General features: G+C 36.8%; 1 protein-coding gene across 4 annotated transcripts in view; it reads left to right on the top strand.

The window, feature by feature from the left end:
• LGR6 (leucine rich repeat containing G protein-coupled receptor 6) overlaps positions 1-23,944 on the top strand; it is a 143,995-nt gene that overhangs the window by 99,717 nt on the left and 20,334 nt on the right. For all 4 annotated transcript variants that reach the window (XM_087929253.1, XM_087929252.1, XM_026712966.2 and 1 more), the window contains exon 6: positions 5,401-5,472. In XM_087929253.1, the coding sequence (XP_087785379.1) occupies positions 5,401-5,472 (72 nt within the window). The remainder of the gene's footprint in view (positions 1-5,400; positions 5,473-23,944) is intronic.

Here is a 23,944-nt window from a genome sequence, read left to right as displayed (position 1 = left end):
TGCTAAGTTGCTATTTTTCCTTTTTTTTAATCGACCATCAGCTGTTCTGCTGTGCTGGGAAATTTAAATTAGCTAGAAAGCAGGAGATCACTGGATTTCTTGCTTTCTGGCTAATCTTTATATCTTCGGCTCTGCTTTTAAGCAGAGCCGAACCTTCGTTAGGACTGAAGGCTCTATTACTCAGTTGCAGACTCAGATAGCTGATGGCAGAAACACAGATCTCTAAGTGATTCTGTGAGCAACTCAACCTGCCTTTCTGCTTTGCCTGATTTTGGGTAAAAGTTGCTCTTTTTAAATAAAAAATTCAATATTTATATAAATATTTATAATATTTATATATAAGCCATGCCCAGCCAGTCACATGACCAAGCCATGCCCACAAATTAGGTCATGCCCAAGAACCGGTTGTTAAGAAATTTGTATCTCACCCCTGCCTGTGTTTGTGTGTGTGTGTATGTGTGTGTGTGAGAGAGAGAGAGAGAGAGAGAGAGGGAGAGATTAGATCAGATATCTCTCTCTCACACACACACACCAACATCAGCAAGCCACCATCAGTCAGAATTCATATTTGTGGTCCATGGGATTTAAAATTATGAGTTTGGTGGTCCCCGAGGTCCAAAAGGTTGGCGACCCCTGCTCTATACTGCTTTTCTGGTGGTTAAAAAGTAAAAATGAGAAAACCCCAATAATTCCACCAGTTGTTCATCTAGCATTTTAAAATGTGGTTAAATATTTCAGTCCTTTTATGGGAGAGAGCAATCTCACAAGAAATAAATGCAATCAAACTTTTACAAAAAGAAAAGGCAAGAAGAGCTATAATAGCTCATTTTAACTTTAAATGCTAAATGCCAACGTTCCCTATTGAAGAAGGTAAATTCAATACCACAAGCAAATGACAAGAAGCCTATAAATGGATAGAATGGGTTTTAAAATTGTAAAGAGAAATTATTTAGTCATGAGCAAAATGCATGTATAAAAGGCTGAAATACTATATAGACAATAGACAACTATTAGAGAACTATTGAGCAAAATGTTTAATTCCACACAGAGTTAAAAGATAGGAGCATTTAGTAAAAAACATTAACATTCTAATACAAATTCTTTCCTAGACTTATAAACTATTCCTTCAGAATTAGCATCTGTTACTCTGCTTCAATTTTCTTGGATTTCCCTTTTTTCTGGATGTTCTAAAATTTAATCCCTGTTAATTTCTGCTTTTCTTGACCTCAGTCTAGCAATTTTGGTTTGGGTGTTAAAGTGCTTCAATTTTTATATTCTAAAGTTGGGTTATCTTTCAGTGTACATGACAGAGAGCCATCTCTTGTAAAAAAAGATGTGCATTGAGAACAGTAAGTTTGTATTGTGAATAATTGTCTGTAGCTTGCAGGCTTGCCTGGAAGCTGGCATTCACTACCAAAGTATATCTATATAATAAAAGATTACAATGCTGTGTCACATTTTTCATGTACCTAGAATGTTTATGTACATTGAAAACATGGCAAGATATGAGCACAAGATTTTATTTTGTGATTGTATTGGATGAGGTAGATGAAATCAAGACATTTGCAAGATATGTAGGATTTTATGTTCCACTAAACAAATAAGAAATTGCTATTCTGAAAGTGGTTTTCCTTTTTGAATAATCCCAAATGCTTTCTTTTCTAGTAATCTAATGTATTATACTTATTATATACTCTATCCCATTTGCCACTGGTTTAATGTAGGAAATATGGTCATTAAATTCTGCAGTAACCTAAATGATGTGAAGGATGATAGAAGTCCATGTATCCAAGGACCACTTTTGAAATGGTCAAACTATCTGTAACATAACCAACAAACTTGGCAAGGATTACTACAATGGTTATTTTATTTGTTAAGATTATTTAACATCAGGAGGAAGATGGAAGGATGATAGAAAAGTCCCTCTTCTCAAATATTTACTGTCCCAACTTAAATTATGAGTCTTTTGTTTGTATTGTTACAGAGCTGGCGGCAAAGATAGGTATTCCATTTTCCATGAAAGTTCCAGTCTTTCAGATTCTTGTAAAACAAAATGTTTCTTGGGGGACTGGAATGTTTATGGTTTGCTTCATTTCAAAACAGAACAAACTATTCCAAGCCAAATTTAAGCCAGAAACAGCTCAACCTTTGTATCTTTCTGATTCTCTTGTACAGTCATTATTATGTTTCTGTGATGGAGCAATGCTGACATTTTCATCTCAATGTTTTCCAGTTTGAAACTTTCACTTATCATAGTATATTCACTTGATTCTGCAAATCATCCTTCATCTAACATTCAGGACAATGTAACAATTATCCAAAATAACCACACAATTTCAATTCACATGGGTATGGATTCACTTTATTCTAATTAATATTGCTATGTACTGTATACAAAGTAAATTTGATGTGTGTGTGTGTATCTCTTGTTATTTTTCTTGTTCTGCATTTGTAACAGCAGTATCTTTAAAATGCAGTTGCAATGAAAGGATGCTGTCTCTAGGTGTGTACAATTAGTTTAACAGTATTCTTCCTTTGTGGATTAGCAATTACAAACACTAATTAATCCTGATAGCAAGAAGAGTTGTCTGAATATTTTCTCCCCAAATTTAAGAAAAAGTGAATAGCAAATACTAGTAAAAGATCTCTTGTATAATGTCACAGAGCAGTGTTCAGAGTTTAAATATTAACTACAGAATAATGTTATGCAGATTAAAACTATTTCATCCGGGGTACATCTACTGGAAGCTTCTTGGATTTAGAGTTATCTTACAGCTGCAAATCAAAGCTAGTTGAATTGCCAGTGTGCAAGTCTCATATTCTTCTCATATGTCCACGTGCCACATCTTACTATTATTATATATCTGAACTCTGGATTTTCAACAGGGGATCCAAGATTCCGTGAAATTTAAATACGATATGATCTTTATGTAAAAGTTCAGAGTAATGTCAGGGCACTCTGATCTAACCGTGCCCCATAAAATGTGATAGAGGAAAACATCTGGGTTGGGGTGTGTATTGTTTTTCTGTTGTCAGTGAAGAATTATTATTTTACATTCAAATATTCCGATTTAGTTTTTGAATGAAATTAATCTCCTATATAACAAGTTACAGTGATCCGAGTTTTCTCTCTTGGGCAAATCCTTTTTCTGCCTCTGCTAACCTTAAAGGGCAAGAAGAACTTGTTGCCAGGAATATTTATGGATGTCACAGCCTTCCATTTCTCAACCACATGCTTACTCTTATTCTCATAAATTGAGGCTGCCTGAAATTCATACTTAGCCAAACTTCTGGACTTTCAGACCAAGTGGGATGGGATTTATGTTTTTGTTTTCATAATGCCAATTTAGACTAAACACAAGTAATTATAATTCCATGAACTCACCTGCTGATGGTTAAAATCTCCCTTGAGGCATGACAAATCCAATTGCACTAGGAAACTGTACTTCCATTCTATCACTGTACTGGCTATGAGCTGATCCATGTATTCCTTGAACACATTGTGAAGCACTAGCTTTCTCTGTTCTGGACTTTGCATTGCAGAACCAGTGGCAATATCAGGCTTACCAGGAGCACTGCCTAGCTTAAGTGCAAAAGATTGGAATGACTTGCTCTGTCACCGACAGAATAGTGCCATGATTCTCCCCAAGGTTAGAGACCACTTGGATGACCAGCGTAATTGTTCATACGCTATATTTCATTTTAGAAGGTTTACTTTTGTCTGATTCTTGATATAAACCATAATATTTGCAAAGGAAGCATTATTTTCCTTTGCTCCAATCCAGTGATTTCAAACTTGGTAACTTGTGGAGATGTGGATTTCTGGCATGCGAACTGGGGAATTCTATGAATTGAAGTACACAAGTCTTAAATTTTGATATTTGAAAAACACTGTTCTAACTCATCAAATCAGTTTTGTAAGCCCCAGTCAAAGTAAGTGAGCACTGACATGGTTGCATCACCAATAGGAATGCTTCCCTTTTTCTCTCAATGTTCATTACTCCAGCAAAGCCTCCAATTCTCTCTTTCCAATCATGGCCAAACAAAGGGGTATTTTTAGTAAACAGAAATAAACAAGGCAGGGTATTGCATGCCAAAATAACTAAACACAAACAAAAACAGTTTTCCCCCCATGCCATCACTCTGCTAGATACCTAATTCCCATGGTATCTAACCATGTGGTAGGGCTGTATTGCAATTATCCTTCCTACTACCTACTTCTATTAGTATCTTATAATTTATCACTTTATGTTTGTATCTTATGATTGTATCTTATGATTTATGATCTGTGACTTTCCACTTTGTAGTTTGTATGTAGACTGACAGTTTATGCACTGGAAACAAATTCCTTGTGTGTCCAATCACACTTGACCAATAGAGAATACTCCTATTTCTATTCCTATTCTTATTACTGCAAGGATGCACCCCATCATTCCAACTTTGTAATAATAAAGCCAACCAGGATAAGAAATGTGATCTGAAGGCTTTATGAGGCATATTAAAGAGCACATTCACCCTGCTGTATTTCTCCCTCTTCTTGGTGATGTCTGCATGATGTCACTGTGCTAAACTTTCTCCCTTCCCTGCCATTGTCTTTGGATTTTGAAGATCAAAAAAAAATCATATAGACTTGATAAAGCAGACATAGAGAAAAATGTGTGATGTCTGTGGCTTCATTTCTTTGTCTGGACACTAAGAGAATAGTTTAACTCAGGAGTCTCCAAACTTGGCAACTTTAAGACTTGTGGATTTCAACTCCCAGAATTGCCCAGCCAGTATAATTAGCTGAGGAGTTCTGGGAGCTGAAGTCCACAAATCTTAAAGTTGCCAAGTTTGGAGACTGTGGTTTAACTGACAAATAGGTGCTTTGTGACCCTTAAAGCCATTTTTGTCAGACAATTTATGGTCTGCTCAAAATGGTATATATACCATTTTGGTATATATACTTGGAAACTCAAACTGGTATCTTTGGCTATTTTACCCATAGTGAAGGTTTTCAGTATTAGCAATATTTTTGATGATATCAACAGGGATACAATAAATCCTGGAGTTTTAAACAGAATGAGCTTGAAAATTGGTTAATTCAGATAGCTTATATGTATTTATGACAGTCCATTTTATACTCTCTCTCTCTCTCACACACACACACACACACACACTCACTCACACACACACACACACACACATATACACACACAGGGACATGTTCCATTTCACACCCATATCCAAATTTCTCAGAATTTTTAATATATTTCTTCTACATTCATTATTATTTTAAAAACTCTCTAAAAATATGAGCACGCTTGACCTTCAATGTTCAGTTTACAGTTTCTCTTCAAACAAAAAGGAAAAAAAAACTGTTTGATGTTCAGAATTTAAGCCTCTCCTTTCTCTCTGCAGACACCTGCATAATAATCAGATCCAGCATTTGGGAATGCATGGTTTTGAAGGACTCCATAATCTGGAAACTCTGTGAGTTGCTGGATTTTCTTTCTGCTTTTACTATTTTTATACAGGATTTTGTGTTTCATATGCTATTTGTTTATTTTTGAATGATTGTTTGATTATATATACAGTATAATGTTGACTCTTGGAGACCACATACATTTTCTCCATGACAATCTGAGCCCAGCCTGGTCCTTCAGATATTCCATAAGGATACCCATCACTACAGTAACTGAGTCTATTGATTTTGCTGGTTGTCATGCCCTTTATTCTTCTTTCCATCTTTCCCAGTGTTACAGATTTATCAGGGAAGATAATCTGTCTAAACTTTGATAATTTGTGTCTTGAGTGAGAACTCTGGATTAATTTGTTCTATGGTGCATATTTGTGTTTGTTTTCTAATGTTCTCAGCTATCAACAAATCCTTTCCAACAAAGCATAAGCATGTCAATACAGTTCCTATCCTGCTTCTTCAAAGTCCAATTTTCACTTCTATAGAGTCACATGGAAAATCATTGCTTGCATGATTCTGATCCTTGTAGGAATAAACACATCACAGCATCTGAACATCCATTCCAAGGCCTTCATGGCTCTCTGTCAAATGTTAGTCTGCAGCATATTTCTTGACTGCTTCCTTTATTCATGCAAAATCTTTATATAAAACAGGATGCCACAATCTAATGAACCGGGGCAAAACAGACTGATTTTAGGTTGGCAAACGCATTAGGCTGGCAAATGCAACTCCTTATGTTGTTCAGTATAAATGTTGAAGATTTATACTGAATAAACTTTCGTTTATTTTTCTTATATGTACCCATTTCATGTATTCATAACTATGTATACACTTATACTTATTATCTTGTAAACAATTGACAAATCAAATAAATCAAATAAATATATCAAGGAAGGCTGAATTGAAAGAAACTGAGCATGGTTTTAAATTGCAAGCCTAACAGAAAATGGAGGGGGGCGGGGAGATATGTCAAGAGGCTTGGAACTCTTATGACTGTCATCTGTCTGTTAACATAATAACACTTCAAAAACAGAACAGACTAGGATGCATCTGAAGTGGCAGGAGAAGCTGGCAAAAAAAGATGGAATTTTAAAAAGGAGACAAATCTTTGCAGAGAAAAACCATCCAGAGAAAAATTCCACCATGGATCCCTATAGAATAAGCAGTTGGGCATCCATCCACGATGTTGCCAGCTGTTCCAGACTAAGCCCATTCCCTCTTCCACTTGCATGACACAGGGTGCAGCTGCAATTAAGGGGTTGGAAAGAATTCCAGAAATGTTCTTCAGGTTTTGTATTAGGTACTGTTGCTACCTGACAGTTCTATCATCAGGAGGTTAATAAAGCTGCTTGCTTTTATTAAATCTCATATAACAAAATAATCATTCATTTTGAGTACTTCCAGAAACATCTCTCCAAATTTTGTACCTTATCTGGTTATGAACTCCTGTGGAGCAAATTACACTGTAATCATTTAGAACTTTGAGGCGCATCTCAGGAGCCATGGAATCTTATTTCCCCCATCAAGGATGGAAAAAGAGGTCTCCACCTGAAGAGGGAGAGATGCCCCATTTTTAATATTCTCAACCTGCAGAAGAGTCTATCATCCTACCTCCCTCAATATCAGAATGTCAACTTAAGGACAGGTAACAATGGAATGGAACGGAACTTTTCCTAGGGGTGTTGGGAAAGCCCTCGGATCTCCAGGATCTCCAGTCACCCCTGACTTCAAAAAAATATCTGGAATTAGCTCCTGATCCATTCCGGGTCTTGAGTTGCTTTAAACATTTCAAAGAGAGAGAATCACAACAAAAGCCCAAGGAGTGGAAAGTGGGGGAAAGTGGAAATGCCACACTTCTCATTTTTTCTTCCTGATAGACTTGTCCTGCCATCAGAAGCTCTAGCATTGGCATTCTTTCTTCAGGGATTATTCTTATATTGTACTCATCCCTGCTGTAAAGACACTCATTTTGGGGCATACTTGTTACATTCAACCTCAAAATATACACTTTCCTTTGTTTCTTTTACACACAAAAAAATGGTGTTGTGTCTACAGGAGGAAGCAGATGCTGGAAGGTAAAGCAGTAGCGCCAGATTGCAATGAGGTCTGTCTCCCACCAGGCATTGCTCTTGTGCAACTAAATGGCAAGGTATTTCCCCTATTGCAATCCTTGCCACCAAATCATCTTCTTTCATACGAGACAACAGGAAGAAAGAAGGGAACCTCCATATCTTTCCTCTTTCATGTGGTTTGGCACCTTTTCTCTGGAAGTCATTAGGGAGCCTAGCCAGTTCATCTAGGGAAAGAAGACAATACGTACAAAGAAGAAAGTGCATTGCCCAAGGGTATAATGGTCACAGAGCTAAGCTTTATTCTGGGAAGTTGATTGATTTAAACATGTTTTTGAAATTATCTGCCACAACGTCTACCAAAATTGACGTTAAATCACAGAGTTGAAGCTATCAGGTGAAATGGTGCGGAAACAACAAAGCAGAGGAAGAGAGAAACCAAACCTATGGGTGTAGTAATAATGATCATGTGGCATGCAGAAAATGAGAAATAGGTGTTCCAGGAACAGAAGAGCATCTGTTAAAAGAATTGGAAGAGAGAACTATAAAAATACCAAGAAGAGAAAAATTGAGCAAAAGAGAAAAATAGCATTAACAATTAAAACAGCAAATAAGAAACAACAGATGGGGAAACTGCCCTTCAACTGATTATAAATTGGTGCACAAATATATTGAAACAGCTGCACTTCTAAACACGCAATTTTCTACGGAAAGAAAAGAACATAGGAGGTGGCTCCCTTTTATGGGGTCAAAACATTAATCCATTAGACAAGGGTTGCTGATAAAATTGGTAAACTGCAGAGATTTACCAGCTGTTATCTGGAAACTACAGAAGTTGAATCTGGAATCTTCTACATATCAGGCATTGTTCTCTCTGCTCTATCAAAAAGCTATAGTCCCTCACAATAAGATCTACTATTTTTTTCACACGAACATCCTAAAGTAACCGATTTAGAAAAACTGAAAAACACTGTGTAGTTGTTTTTTTAATTGTCTGCTTGCATTTTATACCTATGGGTATGTAAATTCTAATCCACTATTTTAAATTGCAATTCAGAAAGTGTTTTATCTTCTTCTTCTTCTCAATATTCTCAGCGAGGCAGAGGAATAAGACAGAATGAATAGGTTACCAATTCCTAACTTAAGGAAGTTCTATTCCAGACTGTTCCAACATGGTTCCATGCCAGCTAGCTAGTGCATCATATGACTTGAAGTTTAATACATTTGAAGAAAAGGATTAATAAGAAAGCCTATTTTAATCAATTCTTCTAAAATCAAGCATGTGATAACAAGTTGTGGTCCCCATTAAGTCAGATACACATTGAAAAGCAATAATAATAATGTAGGTGCTGCCTTTCTCAGTCAAAACTAATACAATTTCAGAATGATATGACAAAGCAAAAGCCTTGTGTATTCTGACAAACCCATTACACTGATAATTTGATTTTAATTTTATTGCATGCCACAGGCAATAAAGGAAAGTTTTCTTCTCTCTTTTATTGCACTGGAATCTGAGATCATCCAATTAAGTGAACAGCTGAAAGTCATGACAGACCCAAAGGAAATATTTCTTCATATTGCATTTAATTAAACTATGATATTATGTTGCTACCACAACATAGTGTTCCATTCACCAAAATGAATGGCTTTAAAAAAGAACTGTAAAACTTTAAAAGCTCATGTCAATCAATGGGCAATAATCATATTGGCTATATTTACCCCAGGTTCAGAAGAAAAATGTCTTCAAATGATAAATGATAAAAAACAAGAATGGAAGACTGTATTACTGTCCTCTTGGGTACTTCCACAAGTGTCCGGTTTGGGAGCATTTGGCCTCATCAAAATTAATTAATTTTCTACTCAGGAAAGAACAAGGGCCTTTCTTGGATAATTGGAATACTTTGAACATGTCTATATACATTTAGCTAATTGCTAAAAATATGTTAACAGTAAGAGAAGAACTTACAGTATAAATGTAAACTGGAGCTATTAGATTGCGAGGATTAAAAATAAGTAATGAACAGATACAGTAAGCTTAACTTAGTTTAGAAATAATGGTGATTTCAAGACTTTTGTGTAGGAAAAGAGAAATAAAAACAGAAGATAAATATTCTTGTAAGTAATTAAGAAATAGCAATATCAGGATAAGCAAACGTGGACATTGAAAAAGCCAACTGAATCCAAGCATAAATTTATATCCCTCCTCTGCCCCAGTCAGTAATACAATTTAGAAAATTGTTTCTGTAATCAGCATACATATTTATTTATTTATTTACCTTTATTTATTAAACATGTTTCTGTCCTGCTGCAATCAAACAAGACTCTCAGTAATTTATGTAGAATAAATACTACAGTTAAAACATCCATGGTGCCGTCTAAAAACTTGACAATCATAAATAAGAAAAGTAACAGTAAGCAATGTTAAACAAAAGCCACAGAAATTACACAAAAGTAGACAACAGAAAATAAACAGGGACATCAGGGAAGGCCCTCCACAGCAGCTCGCTTTTCAAATTTTCAAAGAATCAACAAAGAAGGGCATCTTCAGAGGGAGCTTTTGCACAGTGCTCTCTCTGACGCAGAGAAGCAACCCTCCTTGCTTCAGCAGACCCACACATCCTACATACACACACACTCTACACACACAAACACATCGCAGAAGTGAAAGAATTGTAGCAGTCTCTGCCAAATAGTTCTAACCGGACAGGCTGATACTGGCTAGAATAAGCAATCCTGCAAAATATCCAGGTGACAAACTATAAAGAGCTTTATAGGCTCAAACCGTCACCGGATTTTCTACACTATATAGTTGCAGAATCTTTGTTATTCTGATCATTAACTATACTCTTTGCGGCTTGATCCACATAATCTTAATCTTTTCCTTGATTCTGAATGCGTAATTTTAAACTTTTTAAAAGTGTGATGAAGATATTAAAAAGATGGGGAAGAGTAACACTAAATATTGTGACTGTCACTCTCAAAATGCAAGTAGTTTTCCAACATTTAGATGTGTATATTTATTTTGAGTAAATCTTACACTGTAGGATTATTTGCGCTGTAATCTAGATATTGTGTTACTTGAATTGTGGACTTTATTTGCAACTTCTTGTAATAAAAACATACTACTAAATGTTGTCAAAATATCCTCAAGTAATTGGTGCAGGTGCTTCCCACACTTGAATCCAACCATAGTACAAATTCTCCTGCAAGAAATATGTTTATTTATTGGTTTATCAATTTATAAATCCATTTCCATTCTATGTGAAGTACAATAAATTTTTTTAAAAATAGATTAAAATACAAAAGAAAAGAAAGCCAATAAACTAGTGATAAGAACAAAACAACATTAAACACTTTGTCAGGAAACACCATAAATACAAAAAAGTTAAAATATCTAATATGAAATTCTTTTGTTAAATAGTTGTTCTTTGCCTTTACCTCATCCCTTGCCTTAAATCATCCTTTAAATTTGCTTGAGTTAAGCAGCATTTTCCTCTTTAATAGCTTAATGAAATCTGTTAGGTTTTCTCAGCCATTACTTTGGGAAAAAGTTAGGCGACTGCCCTGATTTGAAGCAGACATATGTAATGAAAAAGAGGATCCATATCATGGAGACAGGTCAAATGTGATAACTAAGTGGGAATGAGGTGGAAATTGTAACAATATGTGGAAATGACCTTGAGAGATGGGGTAAAAAGATGCTGCTTAAAGAAAGATTAGATAAGAGGCAGCACAACTGTCAGCTATGAAAAGAGGGCCAGAAGAGATCCATCGCCCCTAGTTTCTCAGAATATAACAGAGGTGGCAAGTGAATTGTGCTTTCAGGTTTTATTTTTATTTTTTTAGATAAAGGTAAAGCTTTATATTAAGAAATAGAATTAACTTATCTGGTTGTGTTTCTTGTCTCACCTACTGGTAAAACTGACACAAATGTCCCTATGCCAGCACATTTCTATAGAACCCATTTCTATAGAATCTTTCTATAGAAGATTCTCCTATAATACTCATAAATCCTAAACAATATTAACCATTGCAGGACATAGCTTGGACATCAGGATACGGACTTTGGATTCACTGCTTTTTAAACTCTTCCATTTCTCTTTGAGATTATAGAATCAAAGCTCCTGCCTATAATATGTAATGAAAAGAACATTTAAAAATACTAGCAAAATGAAGAAAAGGTGAGCCTGTCCCGTGCAGTATTCAAAGCTAGGCTTGAGAAATGGCAGACCCTCTCTTGCCTCCCCCCCACTCCATCTAGGACTGCCGTTCAAATGAGACACACACCATCATACCTGAGAGTACATTATATAATAGGTTTGTCATGGGTTGGTTATGTCTTTTATTTCAATTATGGTGTTAGCACTATGTGATTTGGTGCTATTACACAAATAAGCTGTGGGGAGAGCTGGCTGTGAAGACAAAGAGAACATTTTGTTTTTGAACAATTAATCTATTTCTAAAAAGTTGCATACTTGTGGTATTTTATGCCTGGAGCCCTGGCAATCTTCATTTGTGCAGTTTGAAGAGCCATTTACGTAAGCAGTCCCTAAAGCAAATAATGAAATTTAAAAGTGGGTGGTATGGCAGGATTCCCTACTGATTTCTTGATCAGGGTTTTTATTGCTTAAGAATTGACTTTTGGTTGGAGCCAGAGGTATCATATATGCAAGGCTCTTGCCAGTAAGCCTCCAGCAAGATGCTTTCTGAGAGGAGCCATAGAGATGTCTCAATTCTCCTCATCCCAGTTATTTCTCTTCCCATTTTCAGCATCTTTGTGTTTGCCCCTTCTTCTTTTCATTCTGTCCACTTTTACAGCAGCAAGCCACATTTTACTTTTCTTTCCTTTAACTTTCAAAAGTATTTTAATCTAGGAGAGGCAGAGGAGAGAAAAAGAAAGGGGAACAACAACAATACAATAATTGTGATGATGTGGATTTGTGGGGCTTTCAGTTTTGGAGCCCAAGCCTGACCAGGTTATCCAGTCTTAGCAGCATTAGAGGTGATGTAGTTAATGTTCTCTTGATTTCTACTTACCTTTACCTGGAACAGAAAATATATGACCATGCCTGTATTCATAAATGATGTTTGTCTACAAATGAAGAGGCGTTGTAGGCAGAGGTGGTATTCAGCAGGTTCTGACCAGTCTTGGAGAACTGGTAGTGGAAATTTTGAGTAGTTCGGAGAATTGGCAAATACCACCTCTGACTGGAGATTTTACAGTACCCTTCCCCTGCCACGCCCACCAAGCCACGCCCACAGAACCGGTAGTAAAAAAAAATTGAATCCCATCACTGGTTATAGTCCACCTATGTCTTAAAGATCCTGTCTGCTTGTCTTTTAATGGGATGAGTGCAATTTTGTTGCTGAGACAGTATTTAACATTAGGGGAAAATTCTGGAAGTACAGATATATGAGGTAAAACCGGAGATCTGCCAAAGAAAGAATGGGCAAATCAAGGAAGACCAGATGGGGATAGAATTTTCAAAAACAAAATCTCCTTTGTAAAACAGATATAGAAGTCATTAAAAGTTGATTCAGCTCTGAAATTCCTCAGCCTGTGCCATTTCATCAATTTTTCAAAGTTTGGATTAAATAATCCACTGAAGTTATAACCCAAGCACTGAACAAGCATTCCACAAGCCATAACTTTGAGTACTGAAGTGCCAGCTGTTGAATGTAAATCCAATTGTATGTTTTTTTTACTAACTTTTGACCTTGGATATAAACAATGAAGATATATGTTTGTCGCCTGATAACTGATAAAAAAATGACAGGATGATTTCAGTTTAAAGTCTAAAAGAATTAACTGCTGATTAAAGTCTAAAAGAATTAATTGCTGATTAAGGTCTAAAAGAATTAACTGCTGGTTCAACCATCAATATTTCTTGATGGTTAATCATTTGCTTTCTTTTATCAACTTTTTGGAAGAACAGATACTAAAGATGAAACTCAAATACTTTGGCTACAAATGAGAAGAAAGAACTCATTGGAAAAGACCCTGAAGTTGGGAAAGATTGAAGACAAAAGGAGAAGACAGGAGGATGAGATGATTAGAGTCATTGATGTAGTAGGCATAGATTTGGGTGAACTCCAAGAGACTATGGAAGACAGAGGGACCTGGTGTGCTGTGATCCATGGAGTTGAACAACAACAACGTTATTGGAGATGACCAGGCTGAGCCCAAGGGAGTGGTCCAAGCATGTCTTCAGTCTGAGTCCCTTCTTACCCACAAGAGATCTAAATCCAGCCCACCTTGAATTCCATTGATTCTTAGCTAACGCCAATTTGTTTTGACTGTTAGTAGTTCCGATTTTTGTAGAGAGTATTAGCATACAATACATTTATATTAATCTGAACTGCCTTGACTCCTGATTTTCTGAGCTTGACATATTAATAGCTATGATTTCTTACCCGCAATAAATGAACTTAAAATTGTCTTCACTATTCACATGAAATATTCAAAATTTAATACAATCATTCTGGGCTTTTCTGTCCCAATGGAAAAAATCTAATTAATATATCATCAAAGAGCAACCAGAAGTCAATTTGATAACATGGTTTCATTAAGGATTTGACAAACAATGACTCTCTTGGACACTAAAAAAAGGACAACAAAATAATATAAAATGAAATAAGTTCTATGCTTCATGCAAAACCATTCCACATATATAATTCTGTCACTTCATCCCATATAATTTTCTGAATAACTATAACTGATTGTTTTTTCTTCCATTCAGAGCCTTCCTTTAGAGTCTTGCATCTCCATAGTGAAGGACCCCCCAAGAGAGTCTGGCTCCCTGGGGTTTACTTTCAACTTGTTAAATAAATTCAACCAAAATTGAAAACATGGAATTCAGAAGCTTCCTTAGCTGAGAACAAACACTCCAAGGAAGTATTATGAACAGAGCTTATTGTGAGGGAATGCCTGGAGAAACAGACAGAGGAGACAGCTTTGATCCTGTGAAATGATGCTAACACCTTTTTGGGAGCAGTGTAGTTTTGTTCAAGATCTGAGTCAAATGTGAAGAGATAGAACAAGCCCTATTTAGTCAAAGCTACAGTAGCTGCCTTGTCGAGAAATGGTTGACATCTACCAGATGTAGTCAACCATCAATGGCTGACATCTATATGATAGCGTCACAGTCTTTCTGAGGCTAAATATTACTATTGTAAAAACCTATATCTCTTGTTCTAATGCAACAGCCAAAATAACATGCATGTCTCTCAAATGGTTTGATTTTATGGCCTATTTCACAGGTAAATCCTTTGAATTGTGGTCATTGAAATACAGTATGCTCATCCTTCACTCAACCTTCTTTGACTAGCAGACAACACTAAGTAAAACGAGAGGATTTGCCGTGATTTGTTGAACATAACAGATTAAGATAGGGATCTCTGCCTGGCTGGATTCTCTTCTAACAGTCCAATATGATAGGTTGTGCCTGGGTAACAGTTATGACTTATTAATAGAAAATGCATCACTAAATTAAAATATGAACAGAGAATATTTCCACCCAATAATTATTTGCCACTCTGAAATCAGTTCTAGACTTTTGTATTCTTATAACACTGAATATGTTCTGGAACTGTAAAACAAACCTTTTCTTTCAAACTCTGTGGCTCTCTAGTTCTTGCACACTGTTATCCTGCAGTTTATAAGAACTCTGACCCCTCCAAGGCTTTAGCAGTTCTTTCAAGGAAAAAAAAAACCCTTTGCAATTCTCTTTCATAGCAGCTGCTTGATGTGTTTCATTTCATTTTATTTGCATACAGCCTGATAAATGTGCACAACATATTTCAAGGAAATATACATGATATTCGTTTTATTTTTACTATTGGTGGAATGGAGGTGTGCTAAACAGTGGTTCTTTCTTCCTTGTTTTTGGCACTGCAATCTTAATAAAAGAGAATATGGTAATGGATCATCTTTAGACTGTGTTTAAAGGACCGGTGGCAGTGTAAAGTCTTGATTAATATTCCTGTTGAAGTAAGAGTAATAAGATGCAGTTTCAACTTAGCTTCCTTTGCAGAACGACTAGTTTCTAATAGGCCAAACACTAAGCTGAAGCTTTCACCATCTCTTGCTCCCTTTCTGATTTCTTATTTTATTTTTCCTTTTTCTGCCCCCTCACAAGTTATTATTAGACTCTAGCTGTATGCTGTTGGTTCAAGGTAATAACTCTAGCAGCCTAAACCAGCAATCATCATTTTGCTACTGCCAATTTACTTTTACTCTTAAATAAACACAGATTCATGTTCTAAATATGAGTCCATGGAGGTTTTCCAGAGCAAAAACAACTTCAGTGCAATATTACTTTTCCAGGAGAAAGGGAGAAATGTTAAAATATTCCAACTTTAAAAGATATACTAGGTGCGAAACCTAACTGGACAGCTGTAAATTTGCAAAGTAGTTTATGATCATTCCTCCCACACCCATTCCTCATTATTTTTGGCAATGTCATTGAGCTCCAGAAGGCTGTTGGTATGGATGGTAATAATCTCTTTTCATATATTTTTTTTATTTCAAGTTTGTGTTGTCTGGATAAAGGGAAAATAAAATTTTCTTTTGGTGGGGCGGAATTCCAAATTCTTCAGTTTTCTCTTCTTGTGTTATTTTGTTCAATTATTTTGCTAATAGAAGAGGCCTGTGTATTCAACACAAGAAACAGGGAGACTGTGACTTGAAGAGAATGTTTGTAGCTCAGGGTTGAAATGTGGGGTCTTTGGTGTTCTCTGAGCTTGGTTGCATTTTTGCAGATGTTTCATTATCCAAACTAGGTAACATCATCGGTTACCTAGTGTGGGTAATGAAACTTCTACAAGAAAACAACCAAGCTCAGGGAGCACCAAGGAGCCTAAAACTGTGAATTCTAGTCCTGCATTGGGCATGAAAGCCAGCTGGGTGACTTTGACCTATTCAGGGATGGTATTCAGCTGTTTCTGACCAGTTCTGGAAAACTGGTAGTGGAAATTTTGAGTAGGCCGGAAAACCAGCAAATACCACCTCTGACTGGAGATTTTACAGTATCCTTCCCCTGCCACAGCCACCAAGCCATGCCCACAGAACTGGTAGTAAAAAAAATTGAATCCCACCAAATCAGTCCAAGTCTCATTCTTGGGAGATGTTGCTGTAGAGAAAATAGTAGGAGAAAGTAGTATCAGGTAAGTGGCCACCTTGAGTTATTTAAAAAATATTTTTTAAAAGTTGTCAGGTGATAATTATTGAACAAAACTCAGAATTTAATAATTTGATATCCTATTTGAATCTTAATTCCTGTAATTCCTGGATAACTAACTTAAATAATACTCCAGATATTGTTTAGTTAATACTTATGATAATCAATCAGTCACTTTCCAAACTGAAGTCAGTCCTGGCCAGCCATCAAATTGTATTTTCCTAGTATTGGAAGAATTATCCTTCTGGGTTCAGTTCCAACTGGGGAAAAAGACACTGGAAACATGGAGGCTGTTTGGAAAGATGGTTTAATGGTGGACAAGACGGCATAGCTTGGAGTGTCAAAGAAGGAAGGGCTAAGATGCTGAAAATGCCTGGTGTTTTTTTTTAATAAAAATTTTATTTAAGTTTTCACAAAACATACAAATACAAATAAAATATCTTTTTTTGAGAACAGCGTGGCCCCGGGTTATCACTTCTCCATACAGACATAAACTCAATACATATTTATCTTATACATTCTAATCCATATCTTATAATTATTTTCACAATTTTTTCAATAGCTTTTCCCTTTCTTTACTTCCTATAGCCTTATTTTAAATTATCCCATTCCTTTCTTAATTCAATTAGATATCTTTTTCTAATTTTTAAAATCTTTCTAATAAATGTTTTTATACTTTCGTCTGTCCTGTTTACAATTTCTTTTCTCCTAAAACAAATTTTCCCCTGTAATTACTAGACTGGAGTGTAACACCTTTGTATCTTTTTTCAAATCTTATTTAAAAATTTAAGTTACATCTTTACAGTTATAACATTCATTTTCTAACCTCTATTTTATAACACATACCTATTTTCAATCGAATTCTGCTTGGTACATTCCCTTAAAATACACACTAAATTCTTAAAAGAAAAAAGTATATATGTATAAATATCTGTCTATATATGTATAACAATAGTAAATGGAATAATTATTCTATTCAGGTACAGCTCTGCCATTAATATTAATAACAATCTTTTACATTTCTATTTCTTTTAACAAACATTACCTTGTAATATCAGTTGTCTTTCACTTTAATCATCTATATTTCATATTTTACCTATTACTGTCTTTAAATAAAAAACCAAACAATAGTTATTAACATAGTCAATAAAGTTATTATTCTTATTCAAGTTCATCTTATCAACTGATAAAAATCTTCCATGTTTCTTTTCAGTTTTTTTTAAACGTTATTTTTAAATCATTGAGAGCCTTATTCTCTTTACAAACAAATATTCCACTACATATCAATAGAAATTTTTTCTATCACTTTAATCATCTAACATATTATATAACAATGCTATCCCATGCACCCTTGCAGAATCCTCTCCTGAAGTTAAACTTTAACCATTGTCTCTGTGTCTTTTAAATAGGTTTATACCTTTAATTCTTGTACGTTTTTCCTGTACTTCTATATCTTGTTTCTGTCTTTTGTAGCTTCTTTTCCTTTCTCTCTTCCCTCTCTTCTTCTCCCTCCCCTTTTTATTCCCTTTTCTATATAATTTTCCCTTCTGTGATCCTCCCTTCTGCTTCTTCCTGATATTATGATTACTTTTCAAATTACTCTTGTTGTTGTTGTTGCTTCAGTGCTTTTAACTCCCTTTCCCCCCTTTCCCTTTTTTACCACGCTTAAAATTGCTTGGTCATTAAAGATGGCTTCTTCATTGTCCCGCCCTTCTTGTTCTGCCAGTGTTTCTTGTTGTTTTTCATAGTTCAAGATCTCCATTTCTAAAATTTGAAATACGAAGCCAAAAGATCCTCTTCCGTCTTGTGCTTCTTCTTTTTGTTCTTTAAGTCTCATTTTTAACTCTTCAAGGAGTGATGCTATTTTAAAACAACCCCCAATTGATTTTATTTTATTTCATTAGGATCCTCCATCCAAAACTGTTTCTTGTTTCTTTTCTCACTTTCTCTTTCCAGGGGCTTTGTTCTCTTGTAACAAAGTTTCAGCTACAATGTATCTTTTGCAAGCCTTGTTAAAATTCCACTATCATTTTTTTTAAAGTTCCAGGTGGTCTCCTCCATTTTCCAGATTCCTCCTTCTTTTTTCCTTTTTCCCTCCGCTGCTTTCTTTCTTTGTTTAAAGAAAGTTTTTAAATTATCCAAGAATCTTTATCCCTTTGACACTTTATTTTCAGCTAGAAATAGCCTATTAATGTCAAGATGGATTAGTATCAATTTCTTATTCGAATCTCTTCTTCTTAATGTTCCAAGTCAGTTAAAACTGTCGATGTTAGAGGAAAAAAAGCCAATTCCATTTCCTTTCCCTTTCACAGCTTAAAATCTTTTTTAGGAATAGTATTAGTCTTTAAAATTCAGGTTCCAGGTACCTTAAATAGATGTTCTCCGTTCAACCTGGTCAGTCAAACTTTCTCTTTTAAACTTCCTCCTGCACAATCTTGTCCGCTTGGGTTCTTCTTTGAGATGGCCATTTCTGACCACCACTGCAACTGCCTTTGGGAAAGGGAGTGATGGCCAGCTGAGGAAGAGAGATGCGGCCCTCCTCAACTCTGCTGATGGCTCCCCCTTCTTCACCACCTCTACGGGGTGGCTTCAGCCTCGAATCCAGGTGACCCGGGGCGCTCCAGAGGCGAGCACGGATCAAAACCACGGACGATCGCAATTTCAGTCCATCGCCAAAGAAGCCCAAACAGGAAGTCTGAAAGTGACTGGTTTTATACCTTCTGTTGAGATTTGAATTTGAGCTTGTATTCTGATTGGTTGTCAAGACTCCTGTGGGGCCATGCAGGGGCAACTCTGTAGGCTGTCCTGAGTCCCAGGCTTGGTTGAACCTTGCTGGATGATGATGTACTGAAAACGGCTTTGAGCAATTCATATAGGTCTACCTGGAGATCTTTGTTATGTAAAATATTCTGGCCCAGGCCTTAATAACCCACCCATTAACAAAGGTGGGGGTGAGTTTCTGCTTCTGGATTTCTACTCTTTTTAGGGGAAATAAATATTTAATATTTCCTAGGATATTTCATTTTTCTAGTAGGGGCGGTGCTAACTTCCTACACTAGGAACAACATACTACAGGTCTGAAGAAACAGTATCTGCGGAGTAGAAATGATAAGTCTGAAATGCAGAGCTGCTAATAATGAGCCTATAAATGAAATGTTGAAATTATGATGTGGCTAAATTCCCAACTCTATCTAGAAATCTCCCATAATGAATTTCTTATTTGCTTATTTACATATCAGCTTTGGATGTTCATTGGTCAGCAAAAGGCTAATCAGTTCAGGGATTATTGGAGTATCTCTTAATAATTTGTTGTAGAAAGTGAGATTTTTTTATTCCCAATTGTTCAATAATATAAACAGCATAGCTTTTTTTCTACCCTCACTTCCAGTATTAAACTATTGAAACAAAGAAAGTGTCATCAGAAAAACGGGCCTTGATTTTTGTGAAATCTATATATATATATAAGTGAAATATCACTCGCACATCATCACAAAATATCCAGAACTGTAAAGCCTACAAACTTGAAATTTGGCATGCATGTTCCTCTTGGCTTCTAGGTGCTCACTAAGAAAGGGTTTTTCGGAATGACCATCAGAGCATTAGTATTTTGTATATTATTATTAACATGCTCTGATGCTAATGGGTTCTACTCCCCCTCCCCACCTGAAAAGAAATATATTCCAAATGCTAAACACAAGCAGAGCAAAGGAGTTTCAGTTTTAGTTTCACAGCACCAAGCAGCTTTAGTACAGAACAGTTGAGCTAAGCCATGCCCAGGCTCCTTGCTGTCTCCTTCTTGCTCACACAGAGAATACTGTTTCAGTTTCCAAACAGCCCTCAACTCTCTCACACACTGATAGGACACTAGCCAGATGAATACCGATGGATACTGGTAGGCAGAGGCCGGTTTTTCCTCCCCTTATTCTTTTGCTCCTCTCTTCTTTTGCTTGAATTATTTGTGTGTTACCTGTGAACCCTGGTTTTTAATTTGCTGCCATTGAATGGACCTAGGGGTTGTAGTTAAAAAGCAAATGAGATCTCACAGTTTGAAAAAGTCTACTTGCACAGCCTGAAGGAATTAACAAACCTAGAACAGTGTCTCTTTCAGAAATATTATGAAATATGGGGAATAACCTGCCAAAGTTAACATTCTGCATGTTGCATGCCATAGGTAATATATTTCAGTTTAAACATTTATTTAATCGCCTAAGGTATCTTTATTTCAGCCCATAAATAATTCAATATTGTTGCTGTTGTTATTGCACACAATGCCCTTGTGAAGTCATCAGTTCCACAGTAGTACTACAGAGAAATGTCCCTGGCAAAGTTTTCAGTGGCAAGGTTTACTGTAAGTAGCCTCCCATAAAATTATCTTCTCCAGATGTTTCTTGAATATTCTCAGATTAGTAATCCAATACATCTGGAAGACAAAATCTTGGGGATGGCTGACATAGAGAGAAGAGCTGAGGATAGTGAAAGTATTGTAAAACTGAGAAAATTGGTTCATTCCGATTTGCGCTATAATAATTCTTTTTTTCCTAGAAAGTATCTTGGCAAAAGTAAAAAAAAATGCAAAAATTCTTAAATGTAGCCAACTACTATAACAATAATATCATCACCCCCAGAAAGTGAATATGAGAGAAATGCAGACTTTGGTTCCTTGTTAGTGAAGAAACACTGTCTATGGTAATTGTTTTTCAAAATCTGTTTTTCATATATTGAAATACATTCTGTACTTATGGTAATCCTTAGCAAGTACTTAAATTAAAGAGTTTTTTTTCTGTCTAAATGTATTCTCTCTCTTGGTCTCTATTGTACCTATGCCATTTTTCTTTCATATTTTTTTTAATGGGATATGTTGATCTTCCCTGTGTCAATATTCCTCCAGCAGTAACATTTATTTTCATTCTGCAGTTGTATCCATTCCATTTCTCTAAATACATGTGCTTAAACTACAAAGGCTTCATAAATAAGCAGTCTTATTTTGCACTTCTAAAATTAATATTTGTAAGAGTATTCTGTGAGAACGTTACTTCATTATACAAACAGATTGTTTGTGTCTGAAATAGTTTAATTTTTTCAAGAAATGCATTTGCAGACTAAATTCAGTGATGGCTCCTCTTTCTACAGAGATCTGCTTAAAATGCTATGCATATTATCTCAGCCAAGCAGAGGCTTTATTCATATTTGCTCTCAACATTGCAAAGAATGCCAGTATTCATGGAGGAAGAACTATTCCTGTAGGTACATGTAGTCGGATAGAAAGGCAAGCCAAAATTACAATCATCATTTCTTTTTAATGGTGTTGGATAAGAGCACTTTAACAGGAAGTATAAAAACACACAAAAAGGGGCATTGTTGCTAATTATATTCATTGTCAGGTAATGTGTTGTTTTGTCTACCATTTCTACAATACATCATAGTAGGGCTGCCACTTTCCTTGGATTCACAGAAGACTCTGCTTAGCAATACTCTCATTATAGAGCTATATATATGAATATTTGTTATACGTCGACACTCAATGCTATTGAATGTGAGGTTTATTTACAATAGTTTGCCTTGCTAGTATTGATGGAAATATGATTTTTTTTAGTTAAGGGGAAACTATTGAAGAAAAAATCCATATCTCCAGCAACAGTGGCAAGCTTCTTCTTCTTCTTCTTCTTTTTCTTCAGCGTTTGTCTCGCGCTCGGGCGAGGTCCGCTAATGTCCTTGAGTACTGCTTCCACACCTCTCTGTCTGCCACGTGTGTTGGGTCTGCCTTCGCGATCTCTAGATCGGCCTTGATCGTGTCCATCCAGCGTTGTTTAGGTCTACCACGCGGTCTCGCTCCTCCGACAGTCACCTTCATTACAGATTTGATGATGGATTCTTCCTTGGCGCGGTTCACGTGGCCGAACCATCGTAGCCGGGACTGCCTCATGACCGTGGGGATGGGCACGGCGTTGAACCGTCTCGCACTTCTTCGTTCCTGACGCGATCGAGTAGGGTGAGGCCTACCGACCATCGGAGCATTCGCATCTCCATTATCTGGAGTCTGCTTTCGACTTCTTTGGTCGTCGGCCAGCACTCTGCGCCGTATATGGCCACGGGCGCACCACAGAGTTATAGATTTTCGCCTTCAGGCGCATCGGCATCTTCTTGTCACAGAGGACGCCCGTGACGGACTTCCATTTGCCCCACGCTGCATTGATCCTGGCTGCCACCTCAGTTTGTAGTAGGCCTTCTTCCCCAAGAGTAGTTCCCAGGTACTTGAAGGTGGAGGCGCGCGGTAGCTCCTGCCCGTTCACGTGGATGGAGCCTGTCATTTCATTATCAGTGGTCAGGTATTCGGACTTCTTTAGGTTCAGCCGGAGCCCGAACTGCTCGAGCGGTCGTGCCACTGTTGGACTCGGTGCTCGAGTTCAGCCTTGCACAGGTTGGCCAGGAACACATCATCGGCGTAGAGCAGCGTCCATGGGGCGGGCGTGTACAGGTCGTGTGTAATTGTGTCCATCACCAGAATGAACAGCAGTGGTGAGAGAACAGAGCCCTGGTGTACGCCGACGGTAATATTAAACTCCTCTGATATCCCAGCTGCCGCTTTTACACGGCTTTTGTGACATCTGTATAGGAGTTGGACCCATTGTACGAGCAGCTCAGGCACGCCGTGATCTCGCAGTGCGTACCAGATGAGATCGTGCGGGACTCGGTCGAAGGCCTTTTCCAAGTCTAGGAAGGCGGTGTGGAGCGGGATTTTCTTCTCTCTGTGAGCCTCCATCAGCATCCGCACACCGAAGATGGCGTCGATGGTGCCGCAGTTCTTGATGAATCCAGCCTGGTTGACGCTGATGTCGATGATGTCCCGAATGCGCTTATCAAGGACGCGTTCAAAGATCTTCATAGTGTGTGACAGTAACCTGACCGGTCTGTAGTTGGAGCAGTCCGCTGGGCTGCCCTTTCCCTTCCAGATCAGAACAGTGGTGTACCAGTGGTGCTGCGGTACCAGTCGGTACCAAGCTACTATATATAAACAGAGAACAAACTGGTTATGAACCAACTTTATTTATTTCACATCTATCTGTCTGTCTCTCTGTCTATCATGTGATCTTTTAACATGGCATCAAGTATATTGTCTGTAACAAAACATTTTTTTCATGCTTTGATTTCTTACAAGTAATTCTAAAAACTTTATCTGAAATGGCACTAATCTAACAATGTCAAGAACTTTTGGGATTTGCTAACTTTGTACCAACTTT

Source organism: Pseudonaja textilis, chromosome 3 (genome assembly GCF_049901715.1).
Source record: "Pseudonaja textilis isolate UNSWEBS1 chromosome 3, rPseTex1.2, whole genome shotgun sequence".
Taxonomy (NCBI): Eukaryota; Metazoa; Chordata; class Lepidosauria; order Squamata; family Elapidae; genus Pseudonaja; species Pseudonaja textilis.
The sequence above is the reverse complement of the archived record's forward strand: the minus strand, read 5'-3'. Positions and strand labels throughout refer to the sequence as shown.